Genomic DNA, 17581 nt, shown 5'->3' with positions numbered 1-17581 from the left:
CTGTTACCCTTGGGAAAATACAAAAGTGAGCATCATATATTATCGAGACACATGGCATTGAATCGAGCCTCCTGATGAGCCAGAGAGGCGAAACGCGTTGAGGCTGCACAGGGCGGGCGGCATCTTATACTGTGATAAGTATTAATCATTATATAGATCAGTGCATGACATCCCTGATGGGAGGTGTTAGTAAGATTTTGTAATGGCTGTTTTCCATATGGTTACTGTAAGCCAGAAAAGCATTGACATTGGTTTGGAAATTATGTATCAGCAAGCCGCTGTTTGATATCACTCCAATTGGGAGAGAATAACTTGAGCCATTCCATAATTGCCGTCAACAGCCTTGTTTTCATGTTCTCAGTCTGTTTTTATATTCACGGTGTGGGGTATAGGATCCCCTAGAGACAGGATTGGTCTATGTTTAGCCCTTAGGGGACCTTCAGCAATTCAATGTGTGGGTAGAGGGGCCCAACGGGTAGATCAGGGTTACCCAGGGACAGCCTACGTGGAGCGGGGGCGCCAAAACGCATCCCATAGGGCGCCAACCCCCGCAGATAGGCAGTTCATAGCATAGACGAAGTGTAGGGTCACCAGATTTTCCCCACGCCAGTTTTTCATGGTGTTTTTTTTGTTGTGTTTTTTTTTTTTTTTTTTTGGGTTTTACCACAGGTTGGTGGTTTTTAACGCTATTCATAAATAAATTGTCTTCTTTTAAGTACTACATGATTAATATTAGCAATTTCTACTTAAAGCAATATCGATTCCAATTTAAAAATACAAAACTGGGGGCTAAAAAATAATCTTTGTGGAAGTTGGAAAATTGCGAAATTTTCTAAATTTTCGCCAAATTTCCGTTTTTTTCACAAATAAACGCAAGTTATATCGAAGAAATTTTACCACTATCATGAAGTACAATATGTCACGAGAAAACAATGTCAGAATCGCCAAGATCCGTTGAAGCGTTCCAGAGTTATAACCTCATAAAGGGACAGTGGTCAGAATTGTAAAAATTGGCCCGGTCATTAACGTGCAAACCACCCTCGGGGCTTTAGGGGTTAATACATTTCTTGAATGTGGTTTTGCGGATTTTCAGGGGTGCAGTTTTTAAAATGGTGTAACATTTGGGTATTTTCTGTCATCTAGGCCCTCAGTCACTTCAATTGTGATTGTGGTCCCTACAAAAATAGGTTTTGTACATTTGTTGGAAAATTGAGAATTTGCTGATCAAACTTTAATCCTTCCAACTTCCTATCAGAAAAAAAAATGTTTCAAAAAAATGGTGCTGATATAAAAATATGGTAATGTAGCGCCCCCCCCACATTAGGGCAATGGGGTACTCGGCACCGGGTCCTTCGGTTCGGGGGATGTCACGGTGGCTGACCCGGTCCGTGGCCCTCAGGGGCGTCCAGTAAAAGAGTTATATATATGGGGAAATGTTCGTGACGCCACCTGTTGTATTCGGTCAGGGTGACTGACGCTGCTTAGGGGTCTGCTGGGGTGATGTTATGGCAGCTAGATGGTATACCTTCCCACAGGTGAAGTGTATCCCCAGGGCTTCCCAGAGGTGTAGATGGTGGTGGTGGATGATGCAAGGCGCAGTGAATAACGAGGACACAAGGTTGCAGTCTCTTTACCTTTACTGAGGGCTTCAGTGTCCACAGTCCAGGGCACCGGATCACAGGGCAGGCAGAGTCCGGCCGGTCTGAAGGCAAATCCAGAGTCCCCTTGTCCAGGTGGAATTCAATAGCCTTCCTTTGCGCACAGTAACACAGTAGGTCCCTACTTGCATAAGCTCTAATAAGGTCCTCACTGTTATTATTCTTCTCATTGTTCCTCGTGGTCGGATAGAACAAAACACGTATGACTGATGGCCTGAGGCTTTTTATAGGGACCCTAGAGACGCCCTGGCCCCCACAAGTTGCCACTGTGTCTCCTGTGTATAAAGATCAGGCAGCCAACGTAGAATTGACTGTCCTGCCAGTCTCTGCAGTAACGCGTAGAGATCCTTACTCCCTCGGTATTCTGGCCACCGGTATTCCTGCGCTTCAGAAGGAGGCAGCCTCTCACAGGACAGAACTCCTTCTGGTTTCCTCTCCTTTTGCTATGACTTCGTTTCTCACTCACTGCAAAACACTTCCTTTCAATGTCTCTTTCTTAGGAGGCTGCCACACGTGGGGCAGGCGCAGCTCCGTGGACCCTTGTCCTCCTCAGACCGCAGTCTGGATCTGACTGGACCTCGCTCCAGCCAGCTTGGTCTGGAGACCTTTCTCTCTCAGTCTCCAGCCAGGAACTCTCTAACTTTCCCTCCAGCTACCAGTTTTACCTAACTGTGAGGAGTGGCCTAGTAGATAGAACCTTTGCTCCCCCTGGTGGCTGGAGTGTGAAGTGTGTTGTGTGTGGCTGTGATACCTGGACAGAAGATCTCCTTTATTGCCTTCAGACGTAATATTGCTCCCCCTGGTGGAAGAACAACATTACTGCAATGACCAGGACTCTGGGGCGCTGCAGTAAAAAATTAGTTTTAACAATTTTGTGTGATTGAACTCTCTGGTTTAAGGGCATAACAATTAAAAGTTTGAAGATTGTGTTCAAAAAATGTTCAAACTTTTTGCCAAAATCCCGGTATTTTTAGAAATAAACGCAAAAAATATTATCCTAAGTTTACCACCAACATGGAGAATCAGTGGGATCCGTTGCAGCATTCCAGAGTTTTTACTTCATTAAGTGACACTGATCAGAATTGGAAAATTTGGCCTGGTTACGAAGGTGAAAACAAGCTCGAGGGTGAAGGGGTTAAAGGGGTAATCGCCTCCACTCCTCTGTTGAAAGAGGGTGGCATCAAGTATACACAGGTCCGCCACCCAGCGGGCGAGGGCAGCAGATATTATGCACTTGTTCAATCCTGCTAAGTTCTACCGACCGACATGTGTGAGATACCTGCCATTCGTGCATTGGGTTGACCAAGGTCTGTAGATGTGATGGCAACTGCATCACTCACTTATTAGTATTTGGATTATAAAACAAATCTGATATGGATTTTCAAAGTAAGTGCACCATACCCATCAGGACAAAGAATTCTATTTAACAATATATGTAGTTTGCATAGTGAAACAGTTATGGGTCATTTTTCCATGATTTTTTTTTTGCAGGAGGGTGTAGAGGAGCATTCAAGAAACTATTGTATCTGCACTTTACATGACAGACCTATTGTGGTGTTGTCAGATTCCTCATGATCTTCTGTAGGCCATGACACCAGTGTAAACAGAGCTGTGGAATTTTCCAGGAATAAGAGAGACTTTCTAGATCATACACACCACACCCACTGCAGAGCATACCATACTGTGGTACAAGAACGTCTGGTTGAAAAATGGACATAAAACAAGGAATTATTTCCAAACTCTTGTTTATTTTTATTTTTATACCTGTCCCATATTGCCATGCATTTCTTATCAGAAACCAGGACATTATATCAATACTTAAATAATAATATAGCTTCCCCTATTAAGGGTAGTCTTCAGCATCCTGATCTTCTGCACTTCTGTGCCAGAAGTCCATCCAACCATATTGCCTTTCTTCTATAGGGGAGGGTCATCTTCATCATCCTGATCTTCTGCATCATCCTGATCTTCTGCCCTTCTGCGCTTGTAGTCCATCCAGTCGTATTGCCTTTCTTCTATTGATTGAGGGTTGTCTTCATCATCCTGATCTTCTGCATCATCCTGATCTTCTGCCCTTCTGCGCTCGTAGTCCATCCAGTCGTATTGCCTTTCTTCTATTGATTGAGTGTTGTCTTCATCATCCTGATCTTCTGCATCATCCTGATCTTCTGCCCTTCTGCGCTCGTAGTCCATCCAGTCGTATTGCCTTTCTTCTATTGATTGAGGGTTGTCTTCATCATCCTGATCTTCTGCATCATCCTGATCTTCTGCTCTTCTGCGCTCGTAGTCCATCCAGTCGTATTGCCTTTCTTCTATTGATTGAGGGTTGTCTTCATCATCCTGATCTTCTGCATCATCCTGATCTTCTGCCCTTCTGCGCTCGTAGTCCATCCAGTCGTATTGCCTTTCTTCTATTGATTGAGGGTTGTCTTCATCATCCTGATCTTCTGCATCATCCTGATCTTCTGCCCTTCTGCGCTCGTAGTCCATCCAGTCGTATTGCCTTTCTTCTATTGATTGAGGGTTGTCTTCATCATCCTGATCTTCTGCATCATCCTGATCTTCTGCCCTTCTGCGCTCGTAGTCCATCCAGTCGTATTGCCTTTCTTCTATTGATTGAGGGTTGTCTTCATCATCCTGATCTTCTGCATCATCCTGATCTTCTGCCCTTCTGCGCTCGTAGTCCATCCAGTCGTATTGCCTTTCTTCTATTGATTGAGGGTTGTCTTCATCATCCTGATCTTCTGCATCATCCTGATCTTCTGCTCTTCTGCGCTCGTAGTCCATCCAGTCGTATTGCCTTTCTTCTATTGATTGAGGGTTGTCTTCATCATCCTGATCTTCTGCATCATCCTGATCTTCTGCGCTTCTGCGCCCGAAGTCCATCCAGCCGTATTGCCTTTCTTCTATTGATTGAGGGTTGTCTTCATCATCCTGATCTTCTGCATCATCCTGATCTTCTGCGCTTCTGCGCTCGTAGTCCATCCAGTCGTATTGCCTTTCATCTATGGACTGAGGGTCATCTTCAGCACCAGAGGTGTCTAGGGAGTAAAGTCAATAGGGTTAGGATCTGTATCAAAAGCTGGGCACCATGGGTTTTGCAGTGGCTTTTGGCCATGTACATTATATATGTCACACATAAAATTAATGTTTCGCCTGTATAACAAAATTTCCTAAAAATAAAACGCATCACAACCACACGTGGTTTTTCACCATGAGCTTGAAAATGAGTTTAGGAAACTCACCTAAGCATATAGTTTTAGGCTTCCCTGCACCCAGTGTCCAAAGTATAGTGAACCACTATCTACCCTCAGAAATGTCAATCTGGGAGAGCTTTTTAAAGGGCTACAATCGAGAAGGGGATCACTGCAAAAATGAAAGTGGGGTTTTTGGGGGGGGTGACTTAGCTGTGTTCCACATCTGGGTATGCAGTCATAGGTCAAGTGACTCCGGTCACTAACTTTCCTACTGTCACATGCAACTTTCTTATGTTGCTCCTCTTGTCACTAAGACTCCTGGAGGTAAAATCCGGTGACTCCTAGATGTGTAAATCTTGGTGACTTGACAGATCTGTTCCATAGATATTTGGGTCCTGAATCATTAATGGAATCTTTCACCCGATTTTTGCTACCCCATCTGAGAGCAGCATAATGCAGGAGCAGAGAACCTGATTCCAATGAACTGGGCTACAATTTTGATAAAATTCTGTTTTATCTATTGATTTGTCAGCTTTCTGTGTACACTGTGCATAGGCAGAAAGCTGCCAATCCAAGGTGGGGTGAGGTTATTCAGAGCTCATGAATATGGATAACTATATGGCAGCAGGTTTTCTAGTCCTTCACTGATAATCTCCTACTGATGAAACAGTAATTTTATCAAAACTACACTAAACAGCCCAGTAAATGACACATCTCTGTAATGCGGGACTCTGCCCTACATTATGCTGCTCTCAGATTAAGTGGCAAAAATTCTGCAACACATTTTCTTTAAGCAGTTTTTTCAGGTGTAGAAATGTCACAAAGTGCAGCAGTGTTTTCGCCAGCACAGACCTACAGGTCCTTCTCAAAAAATTAGCATATAGTGTTAAATTTCATTATTTACCATAATGTAATGATTACAATTAAACTTTCATATATTACAGATTCATTATCCACCAACTGAAATTTGTCAGGTCTTTTATTGTTTTAATACTGATGATTTTGGCCTACAACTCCTGATAACCCAAAATACCTGTCTCAATAAATTAGCATATCAAGAAAAGGTTCTCTAAATGACCTATTACCCTAATCTTCTGAATCAACTAATTAACTCTAAACACATGCAAAAGATACCTGAGGCTTTTAAAAACTCCCTGCCTGGTTCATTACTCAAAACCCCCATCATGGGTAAGACTAGCGACCTGACAGATGTCAAGAAGGCCATCATTGACACCCTCAAGCAAGAGGGTAAGACCCAGAAAGAAATTTCTCAACAAATAGGCTGTTCCCAGAGTGCTGTATCAAGGCACCTCAATGGTAAGTCTGTTGGAAGGAAACAATGTGGCAGAAAACGCTGTACAACGAGAAGAGGTGACCGGACCCTGAGGAAGATTGTGGAGAAGGACCGATTCCAGACCTTGGGGAACCTGAGGAAGCAGTGGACTGAGTCTGGTGTGGAAAGGCGTGTGCAGGAAATGGGCTACAGGTGCCGCATTCCCCAGGTAAAGCCACTTTTGAACCATAAACAGCGGCAGAAGCGCCTGACCTGGGCTACAGAGAAGCAGCACTGGACTGTTGCTAAGTGGTCCCAAGTACTTTTTTCTGATGAAAGCAAATTTTGCATGTCATTCGGAAATCAAGGTGCCAGAGTCTGGAGGAAGACTGGGGAGAAGGAAATGCCAAAATGCCTGAAGTCCAGTGTCAAGTACCCACAGTCAGTGATGGTGTGGGGTGCCATGTCAGCTGCTGGTGTTGGTCCACTGTGTTTCATCAAGGGCAGGGTCAATGCAGCTAGCTATCAGGAGATTTTGGAGCACTTCATGCTTCCATCGGCTGAAATGCTTTATGGAGATGAAGATTTCATTTTTCAGCACGACCTGGCACCTGCTCACAGTGCCAAAACCACTGGTAAATGGTTTACTGACCATGGTATTACTGTGCTCAATTGGCCTGCCAACTCTCCTGACCTGAACCCCATAGAGAATCTGTGGGATATTGTGAAGAGAAAGTTGAGAGACGCAAGACCCAACACTCTGGATGAGCTTAAGGCCGCTATTGAAGCATCCTGGGCCTCCATAACATCTCAGCAGTGTCACAGGCTGATTGCCTCCATGCCACGCCGCATTGAAGCAGTCATTTCTGCCAAAGGATTCCCGACCAAGTATTGAGTGCATAACTGAACATTATTATTTGATGGTTTTTTTTTTTGTTATTAAAAAACACTTTTATTTGATTGGACGGGTGAAATATGCTAATTTATTGAGACAGGTTTTTTGGGTTATCAGGAGTTGTAGGCCAAAATCATCAGTATTAAAACAATAAAAGACCTGACAAATTTCAGTTGGTGGATAATGAATCTATAATATATGAAAGTTTAATTGTAATCATTACATTATGGTAAATAATGAAATTTAACACTATATGCTAATTTTTTGAGAAGGACCTGTATTTTTGAAAAATGGGGAGCTTAGCCAGTAGGGGGCGTGATCAAGTTTAGCCAACAAACTCATCATTTATACCACAAATGTCCTACAGCCCCTAATTGCAGCACATTTCTTGCGGTGACGCACAGCAGCTGAAAGATGAGCCAAATTTAATTAAAAGGAGCTCATCTTTTAATTTGGCACATCTTAATAAAGAAGGGTGAAAATATTAGCCTTGATGGATTGGGGCCTTGGAGTGCTGCAATGCAAGAAAATTTGAAGTGTCCATGCGAATATTGGGTATAAGAATGGTATTTTGTCCCCGTCTGTCAATCATTTACCTGCTGATTGCTGTTCTGCCACTGGCCTACAGAGGGCAGCCGTTGCCAGTACGGCTAAGAGAATAGTGACACAAACTCTTCTGTCCATTTCTGCAATACAAGAACATCAGATCATTATGTGGTTTCTGCTGCCACCTAGTGTACATAAGTGTATGGATCAAGCTGAATAAATAGATAAAATTAATACCTCTTAACCCCATTAAGCCCCAAGGGTGGTTTGCACGTTAATGACCGGGCCAATTTTTACAATTCTGACCACTGTCCCTTTATGAGGTTATAACTCTGGAACGCTTCAACAGATCTTAGCGATTCTGACATTTTCTCGTGACATATTGTACTTCATGTTAGTGGTAAAATTTCTTCGATATAACTTGCGTTTATTTGTGAAAAAAACGGAAATTTGGTGAAAATTTTGAAAATTTCGCAATTTTCCAACTTTGAATTTTTATGCCCTTAAATCACAGAGATGTCACGCAAAATACTTAATAAGTAACATTTCCCACATGTCTACTTTACATCAGCACAATTTTGGAACCAAAATTTTTTTTTGTTAGGAAGTTATAAGGGTTAAAAGTTGACCAGAAATTTCTCATTTGTACAACACCATTTTTTTTTTTTTAGGGACCACATCTCATTTGAAGTCATTTTGAGGGGTCTATATGATAGAAAATACCCAAGTGTGACACCATTCTAAAAACTGCACCTCTCAAGGTGCTCAAAACCACTTTCAAGAAGTTTATTAACCCTTCAGGTGTTTCACAGGAATTTTTGGAATGTTTAAATAAAAATGAACATTTAACTTTTTTTCACACAAAATTTATTTCAGCTCCAATTTGTTTTGTTTTACCAAGGGTAACAGGAGAAAATGGACCCCAAAAGTTGTTGTACAATTTTTCCTGAGTACGCCGATACCCCATATGTGGGGGTAAACCACTGTTTGGGCGCATTGGCAGAGCTCGGAAGGAAAGGAGCGCCATTTGACTTTTCAATGCAAAATTGACTGGAATTGAGATGGGACGCCATGTTGCGTTTGGAGAGCCCCTGATGTGCGTAAATATTGAAACCCCCCACAAGTGACACCATTTTGGAAAGTAGACCCCCTAAGGAACTTATCTAGATGTGTGGTGAGCACTTTGACCCACCAAGTGCTTCACAGAAGTTTATAATGCAGAGCCGTAAAAATAAAAAATCATATTTTTTCACAAAAATGATCTTTTCGCCCCCAATTTTTTATTTTCCCAAGGGTAAGAGAAGAAATTGGACCCCAAAAGTTGTGCAATTTGTCCTGAGTACGCTGATACCCCGTATGTGGGGGGGAACCACTGTTTGGGCGCATGGCAGAGCTCAGAAGGGAAGGAGCGCCATTTGGAATGCAGACTTAGATGGATTGGTCTGCAGGCGTCACGTTGCATTTGGAGAGCCCCTGATGTACCCAAACAGTAGAAACCCCCCACAAGTGACCCCATATTGGAAACTAGACCTCCCAAGGAACTTATCTAGATGTGATGTGAGAACTTTGAACCCCCAAGTGTTTCACTATAGTTTACAACGCAGAGCCGTGAAAATAAAAAATCCTTTTTTCCCACAAAAATGATTTTTAGCCCCCCAATTTTTATTTTCCCAAGGATAACGAGAACTTGGACCCCCAAAGTTGTTGTACAATTTGTCCCGAGTACGCTGATACCCCATATGTTGGGGTAAACCCCTGTTTGGGCGCACGGGAGAGCTCGGAAGGGAAGGAACACTGTTTTACTTTTTCAACACAGAATTGGCTGGAATTGAGATCGGATGCCATGTGGCATTTGGAGAGCCCCTGATGTGCCTGAACAGTGGAAACTCCCCAATTCTACCTGAAACCCTAATCCAAACACACCCCTAACCCTAATCCGAACGGTAACCCTAACCACACCCCTAACCCTGACACACCCCTAACTCTAATCCCAACCCTAATCCCAACCGTAAATGTAATCCAAACCCTAACTTTAGCCCCAACCCTAACCCTAACTTTAGCCCCAACCCTAACCCTAACTTTAGCTCCAACCCTAGCCCCAACCCTAACCCTAGCCCTAACCCTAACAGGAAAATGGAAATAAACACATTTTTCTAATTTTATTATTTTTCCCTAACTAAGGGGGTGATAAATGGGGTTTGATTTACTTTTATAGCGTTTTTTATAGCGGATTTTTTTTGATTGGCAGCTGTCACACACTAAAAGACGCTTTTTATAGCAAAAAAGTTTTTGCGTCTCCACATTTTGAGACCTATAATTTTTCCATATTTTGGTCCACAGAGTCATGTGAGGTCTTGTTTTTTGCGGGACGAGTGGACGTTTTTATTGGTAACATTTTCAGACACGTGACAGTTTTTGATCGCTTTTTATTCCGATTTTTGTGAGGCAGAATGACCAAAAACCAGCTGTTCATGAATTTCTTTTGGGGGAGGCATTTATACCGTTCCACATTTGGTAAAATTGATAAAGCAGTTTTATTCTTCGGGTCAGTATGATTACAGCGATATCTCATTTATATCATTTTTTTATGTTTTGGCGCTTTTATACGATAAAAGCTATTTTATGGAAAAAATAATTATTTTGGCATCGCTTTATTCTGAGGACTATAACTTTTTTATTTTTTGCTTATGATGCTGTATGGCAGCTCGTTTTTTGCGGGAGAAGATGACGATTTCAACGGTACCATGGTTATCTATATCCGTCTTTTTGATCGCGTGTTATTCCACTTTTTGTTCGGCAGTATGATAATAAAGCGTTGTTTTTTGCCTCAGTTTTTTTTTTTTCTTACGCTGTTCATTGAAGGGGTTAACTAGTGGGACAGTTTTATAGGTTGGGTCGTTACGGACACGGTGATACTAAATATGTGTACTTGTATTGTTTTTTTTTATTTAGATAAAGAAATGTATTTATGGGAATAATATATATTTTTTTTTTCTTTATTTAGGAATTTTTTTTTTTATTTTTTTTTTACACATGTGGAATTTTTTGTTTTGTACTTTGTCCCAGGGGGGGACATCACAGATCGCTGATCTGACAGTTTGCACAGCACTCTGTCAGATCAGCGATCTGACATACAGCGCTGCAGGCTTACCAAGCGCCTGCTCTGGACCCGGAAGTAGTCCCTGCAGGACCCGGATGCAGCCCCGCGGCCATTTTGGATCCGGGGCCTGCAGGGATAGGAGGTAAGAGACGCTCGGAGTAACACGATCACATCGCGTTGCTCCGGGGGTCTCAGGGAGCCCCCTCCTTGTGCGATACTTCCCTATACCGCCGGAACACTGCAGTCATGTTTGATCGCAGTGTGCCGGGGGTTAATGTGCCGGGGGCGGTCCGTGACAGCTGCGATAGTCAGCTGACACCCGGCCGTGATCGGCCACGCTCCCCCCGTGAGCGCGGCCAATCGCATATGACGTACTATCCCATCACTGGGAATTAAGTCCCAGGTCACCTTGACGGGATAGTACGTCATATGGGATTAAGGGGTTAATATAAAAATGTCCCAGAAGTGTGACCCTATATAAGTATCAATTTTTTACGTGCATGACCAATCTACTCCTGCTTATTCCATAACGCCCCTGGGAAAAAGTGAAATGGCGTCTGGGCGAGGGAGACTTAACATTTCTATTTCCCCTTGTTTGATGGTGATTTTGTAAGGTAATATATTGTCTCTCATTGATCTTGGTTTATATATATATATATATATATATATATATATATATATATATATATATATATATATATATATATATATATATCATTACTATATACTTTATCTAGACTATTAATATAGGCTTTTTGTCTACCTTGGTCTTTACACACATTTGTAGTCTTATACCACACTCCTGGTAGTGACAGGAGCTGAAGAGCTATTTGCATCCAATATTGATTTTATATTCGGATCTTCTACAGTGGACTACTTGATTTTGTTTGATGCATTAATCTTCCTCTTATTGGGGTTTCCTTTGCCTTGCTTTTATTGTTAGGAACTATTTTGTATTGAATACAAATTACGGTATATGGTTATATTAAGCTCTTTAATCCTTCAGCTTTTCCACGGCTGGCAGGGATCTGGGATATATGTTATGTGTAAAAGTGTCTAGCTCTACAATTCTGTCTTAGACATGCTTTAGTGCCGTTATCAGTTCGTTAGTTCTAGAATTGTTTTCAGCTATGCCATAGTTGACATTTAATTCACATTGAAGTGAGCAGTCTTCTAGGATACCCTCTTATAAATACTTAATGACAAAGGATCCCCCATTCAGGGACCCCAATAGTCAATTATGGTGAATGTTATTAACTTTTTAGAGACCTATTTCAGGTGGCTTTGACTTGACGTTGGACTTGTTCTCAGGACTCTAATTATCATTAACAGAAAATATTGCTCTATAATAAGAATATTGACCCGTCTTGAAATTATTAAAATAAGTTGAGTAACATAGCCTGTCACTTCCTCGATCGCCTCCTTGTGATCATATGTAACTCACCTGGATGGTGGTGCAGGAGATGTCTGGTTTTCTGCAGGTTTTGAGCACCTTTTTATTGAGGGCGACGTAGAAAGAGTGTCACCTCCCATTGTATCAATTAGTCACTTGTCAAGCCTCCTTGTTTTCGTACACTTCTGCTCATGATGTTAATGTACACACTGCCCTAGGATAGATTAAGATTAATTGTTTGTCAAGAGGATCACTCAACATAATGAAAGATGGGCAAATATAGCCAAGGAACTTATTGTATTGACGTTCCCTGACACACAGCAGAGCGGTTCACATTCTTGGAAAATGTTCATCGATCTGGAAATAGACCTTCTCTAAAATGCTATGTCATCAGAGATTTTTAGAAAAAAAAAATCTATCTTCCAACACTTTCTGGTGGTTAATGTTCTATGTAGTCGTACATCGTTAGTCTATAGCCCAGTTCTAACTTGAAGTATTTACAAGGACTTTTTGGTGTCTTCTACACCTTAATAACATGGCTGACCAGGCAGTGGGTATCATCAAGATACCTACAGGTTCATATAGGCATGGTTGGACTGTCCCACCAGAATAGCAGATAATCCTTCATTTGACCTCAAAGGTTCAGTGGATCACACTTATAACTTGGTCTAGGACCCTCAGAATAGTTTCTTCTATTGCTCCCAGGTATTCACCTTCTGATTCTGTATACACAGCAGAACTAGTAGGCAATTTTTTTCTTCTGAAAATTAATTTTATTTTTGAACAACTACAGTGGATGATGGAGATGAAACAAGGGTGTCATTGCTTCAAGAGACACCACACACACAGACGTATCCAGGACATGGGCTACAAATGTCACATTCCTTTTGTCAAGCCACTCGTGAGCAATAGACAACGCCAGAAGCGTCTTACCTGGGCCAAGGAGGAAAAGAGCCGGACTGCTGCTCAATGGTTCAAGGTGTTGTTTTCAGATGAAAGTAAATTTTGCATTTCATTTGGAAATCAAGTCCCAGAGTCTGGTGGAAGAGTGGAGAGGCACACAATCCAAGCTGCTTGAGGTCTAGTGTGAAGTATCTACAATCAGTGATGGTTTGGGGAGCCATGTCATCTGCTGGTGTAGGTCCACTGTGCACTGTGTTTTATCAAGAGCAAAGTCAGCGCAGCCATCTACCAGGAAATTTTACAGCACTTCATGCTTCCCTCTGCCGACAAGCTTTTTTGGAGATAGAAATTTAATTCCCCAGCAGGACTTGGCACCTGTCCACACTTACAAAAGTGCCAATACCTGGTTTATAAACAACAGTATCACTGTGCTTGATTGGCTAGCAAACTCGCCTCACCTTAACCCCATAGAGAATCTATGGGATATTGTCAAGAGGAAGATGAGAGACACCAGACCCAACAATGCATACGAGCTGAGGGCTGCTATCAAAGCTACCTGGGCTTCCATAACACCTCAGCAGTGCCACAGGTTGATCGCCTCCATGCCACGCCGCATTGATGCAGTAATTGATGCCAAAGGAGCCCCAACCAAGTATTGAGTGCATTTACTAAAAATACATTTGAGTAGGCCAACATTTCAGATTTTAAAATCATTTTTCAAGCTGGTGTTATGAAGTATTCTAATTTACTGAGATAATGACTTTTGGATTTTCATTGGCTGTAAGCCATAATCATCAACATTAACAGAAATAACTTTTTGATGATATTCTAATTTTGTGAGAAGCACCTGTATGTTTGTCTTTCCATCTTTTGATTCTTATAACTCTGTCTTTATCTTCTTGGTGTTGCAGTTTCAGTGTTGATGAGTGTATAATATTCACATTTAATTCACATGGTGCATATTACATCTTACTGATTACTTGGGAGTCTGAAAGGCGGGACCCCTACGATCCTGGGAATGGGACTAAAAAATTCCCCATTACAATGTTGCTGAAGGCTTGCATACAGTGGAGGAAATAAGTATTTGATCCCTTGCTGATTTTGTAAGTTTGCCCTCTGACAAAGACATGAACAGTATATAATTTTAAGGGTAGGTTAATTTTAACATTGAGAGATAGAATATCAAAAATAAAATCCAGAAAATCACATTGTATAAATTATATAAATATATTTGCACTTTGCAGTGAGAAATAAGTATTTGATCCCCTACCAACCATTAAGAGTTCTGGCTCCTACAGACCAGTTAGACGCTCCTAATCAACACGTTACCTGCATTAAAGACAGCTGTCTTACACAGTCACCTTTATAAAAGACTCCTGTCCACAGACTCAATTAATCAGTCAGACTCTGACCTCTACAACATGGGCAAGACCAAAGAGCTTTCTAAGGATGTCAGGGACAATATCATAGACCTGCACAAAGCTGGAATGATGCGCTACAAAACCATAAGTAAGACGCTGGGTGAGAAGGAGACAACTGTTGGTGCAATAGTAAGAAAATGGAAGAAATACAAAATGACTGTCAATCGACATCGATCTGCGGCACCAAGCAAAATCTCACCTCATGGGGTATCCTTGATCATGAGGAAGGTGAGAGATCAGCCTAAAAGTATGTGTACACGTTGCGGATTCCATTGTGAATTTTTCTGTGCGGATTCACCGCGGATTATCTGCGGATTTTATGCAGATTTTGTGCTGCTTTCACCTGCGTTTTTACACCTGTGGATTCCTATTATGGAACAGGTGTAAACGGTACGGAATCCACATAAAGAATTGACATGCTGCGGAAAATAAACCGCTTCATTTCTGCACAGAATTTTCCACAGCATGTGCACGGTGGATTTGGTTTACCATAGGTTTACATGGTACTGTACAACGCATGGAAAACTGCTGCGGATCCGCAGCCAAATCCGCAACGTGTGCACATACCCTAAAACTTCACGGGGGAACTTGTTAATGATCTCAAGGCAGCTGAGACCACAGTCACCAAAAAAACCATTGCTAACACATTACGCCGTAAAGTTCTAAAATCTTGCAGTGCCCGCAAGGTCTCCCTGCTCAAGAAGCACATGTGCAGGCCCATCTGAGGATTGCCAATGAACACCTGGATGATTCTGTGAGTGATTGGGAGAAGGCGCTGTGGTCAGACGAGAAAAAAATTGAGCTCTTTGGCATTAACTCAACTCGCCGTGTTTGTAGGAAGAGAAATGCTACTGTGGTGCCCCAGGGTCCTGGTCGTCACAGTAATGTTGCTTTCCTCTCGGGGAGAGTGATATTACGTTTGGAGGCAAAGAATGATAACTGCATCCAGGTATCACAAACTTGCAAAACATTTCACACTCCAGGCCACCAGGGGGAGATCTTGCTCCTATTTATTAGGTTACTCCCTACATAGGTAAAACTGGTCGCCTGTAGGGAAAGTTAGTTAGTTGCTGGCTGAGCCCAGCTCAGTTAGTTGGTCCCTGACAGGGGTGGGATCCTGTCAGTGAACGAAGGAGAAAGGACACGGACCTGTGCATGCCCTCAGAGCTGCAGCTCCCAGAAAGAGACACAAAGAAGGCAGAACTGTATTGCAGTGAGCGTGAAGGAAATCGTAGCAAAGGAGAGGATACCAGAAGGGGACCAGCCCTACACAGGCTGCCTCCTTCTGAGGCGCAGAAGCCCGGTAGCCAGAACACCGAGGGAGTAAGGACTTTTATGCTTTGCTCAAGAGACCGGCAGGACAGCTAATTGCAAGTTACCTGTCCGCCCTACACCCAGGAGGCACGGTGGCAACCCATGGAGGCCGGGGCATGCTAGAGTCCCTATAAACAGCCTCAAGCCACCAATCATACGTGTTTGTCCTATCCTATATGGGGGACAGAGAGAAAGACATTACATCTGTGAGGACCTTATGTGAAGCCTTAGGCAGTAAGGAACTACAACAGTGCAGCGCAAGGGAAGGCTACTGATTTTCACCTGGACAAGGGGACTCTGGCCTTGCCTCCAAACCGGTCGGACTCTGCCTGCCCTGGGATCTGGTGCCCTGGACTGTGGATGCTGAAGTCTTCAGTAAAGGTAAAGAGACTGCAACCTTGTGTCCTCGTTCTTCACTGCGCCTCACACCATCCACCATTTACACACCGGGAAGCCCTGGGGACATACTTAACCTGTGGGAAGGTATACCATCTAGCTGCCATAACATCACCCCAGCACCCCTTAAAGCAGTGTCGGTCATCCTGACCGAATACCACAGGTGGCGTCACGAACATAAACTCTATCCCTTTAACCCCTTCCTGACATCCGACGTACTATCCCGTCGAGGTGGGGTGGGCCCGTATGACTGCCGACGGGATAGTACGTCCAGCGCGATCGGCGGCGCTCACGGCGGGAGCGCGGCCGATCGCGGCCGGGTGTCAGCTGCCTATCGCAGCTGACATCCGGCACTATGTGCCAGGAGTGGTCACGGACCGCTCTCGGCACATTAACCCCCGGCACACCGCGATCAAACATGATCGCGATGTGCCGGCGGTGCAGGGAAGCATCGCGCAGGGAGGGGGCTCCCTGCGGGCTTCCCTGAGCCCCCCGCAGCAACGCGATGTGATCGCGTTGCTGCGAGGGTCTTACCTCCCTCCCTGCCTGCTCCAGACCCGGATCCAAGATGGCCGCGGATCCGGGTCCTGCAGGGAGGGAGGTGGCTTCACAGAAGCCTGCTCAGAGCAGGCACTGTGAAGCAGCCTGCACTTCTCGCAGATCGGTGATCTGTCAGAGTGCTATGCAAACTGGCAGATCACCGATCTGTATTGTCCCCCCCTGGGGCAAAGTAAAAAAGTTAAAAAAAAATTTTCCCAAATGTGTAAAAAAAAAAAAATATATATTCCAAAATAATGAAAAAAAAAAAAAATATTCCCATAAATAAATTTCTTTATCTAAATAATAAAAAAAAAACAATAAAAGTACACATATTTAGTATTGCCGCGTCCGTAACGACCCGACCTATAAAACTGGCCCACTAGTTAACCCCTTCAGTAAACACCGTAAGAAAAAAAAAAAAAAAACGAGGCAAAAAATAACGCTTTATTATCATACCGCCGAACAAAAAGTGGAATAACACGCGATCAAAAAGACAGATATAAATAACCATGGTACCGCTGAAAGCGTCATCTTGTCCCGCAAATAACGAGCCGCCATACAGCATGATCAGCAAAAAAATAAAAAAGTTATAGAATAAAGAATAAAGTGATGCAAAAATAATTATTTTTTCCATAAAATAGTTTTTATCGTATAAAAGCGCCAAAACATAAAAAAATAATATAAATGAGGTATCGCTGTAATCGTACTGACCCGACGAATAAAACTGCTTTATCAATTTTACCAAACGCGGAACAGTATAAACGCCTCTCCCAAAAGAAATTCATGAATAGCTGGTTTTTGGTCATTCTGCCTCACAAAAATCGGAATAAAAAGCGATCAAAAAATGTGACGTGCCCAAAAAGTTACCAATAAAAACGTCAACTCGTCCCACAAAAACAAGACCTCACATGACTCTGTGGACCAAAATATGGAAAATTTATAGCT

The 17581-nt window shown here is 42.8% G+C and overlaps 1 protein-coding gene across 1 annotated transcript; it reads right to left on the bottom strand.

The window, feature by feature from the left end:
- Positions 1-3386: 3386 nt before the first annotated feature.
- On the bottom strand, positions 3387-7819 carry LOC143767018 (uncharacterized). The gene is made up of 3 exons (XM_077255036.1): positions 7807-7819; positions 7620-7709; positions 3387-4699 (listed from the first exon to the last, which is right to left on the bottom strand). The coding sequence occupies exons 1-3, from the start codon at positions 7817-7819 to the stop codon at positions 3576-3578; spliced, it is 1227 nt and encodes a 408-aa protein (XP_077111151.1). The 3' UTR covers positions 3387-3575.
- Between the last annotated feature and the right edge of the window lie 9762 nt (positions 7820-17581).

Source organism: Ranitomeya variabilis, chromosome 4, assembly GCF_051348905.1.
Source record: "Ranitomeya variabilis isolate aRanVar5 chromosome 4, aRanVar5.hap1, whole genome shotgun sequence".
In the NCBI taxonomy this organism is placed as follows: Eukaryota; Metazoa; Chordata; class Amphibia; order Anura; family Dendrobatidae; genus Ranitomeya; species Ranitomeya variabilis.
The sequence above is the reverse complement of the archived record's forward strand: the minus strand, read 5'-3'. Positions and strand labels throughout refer to the sequence as shown.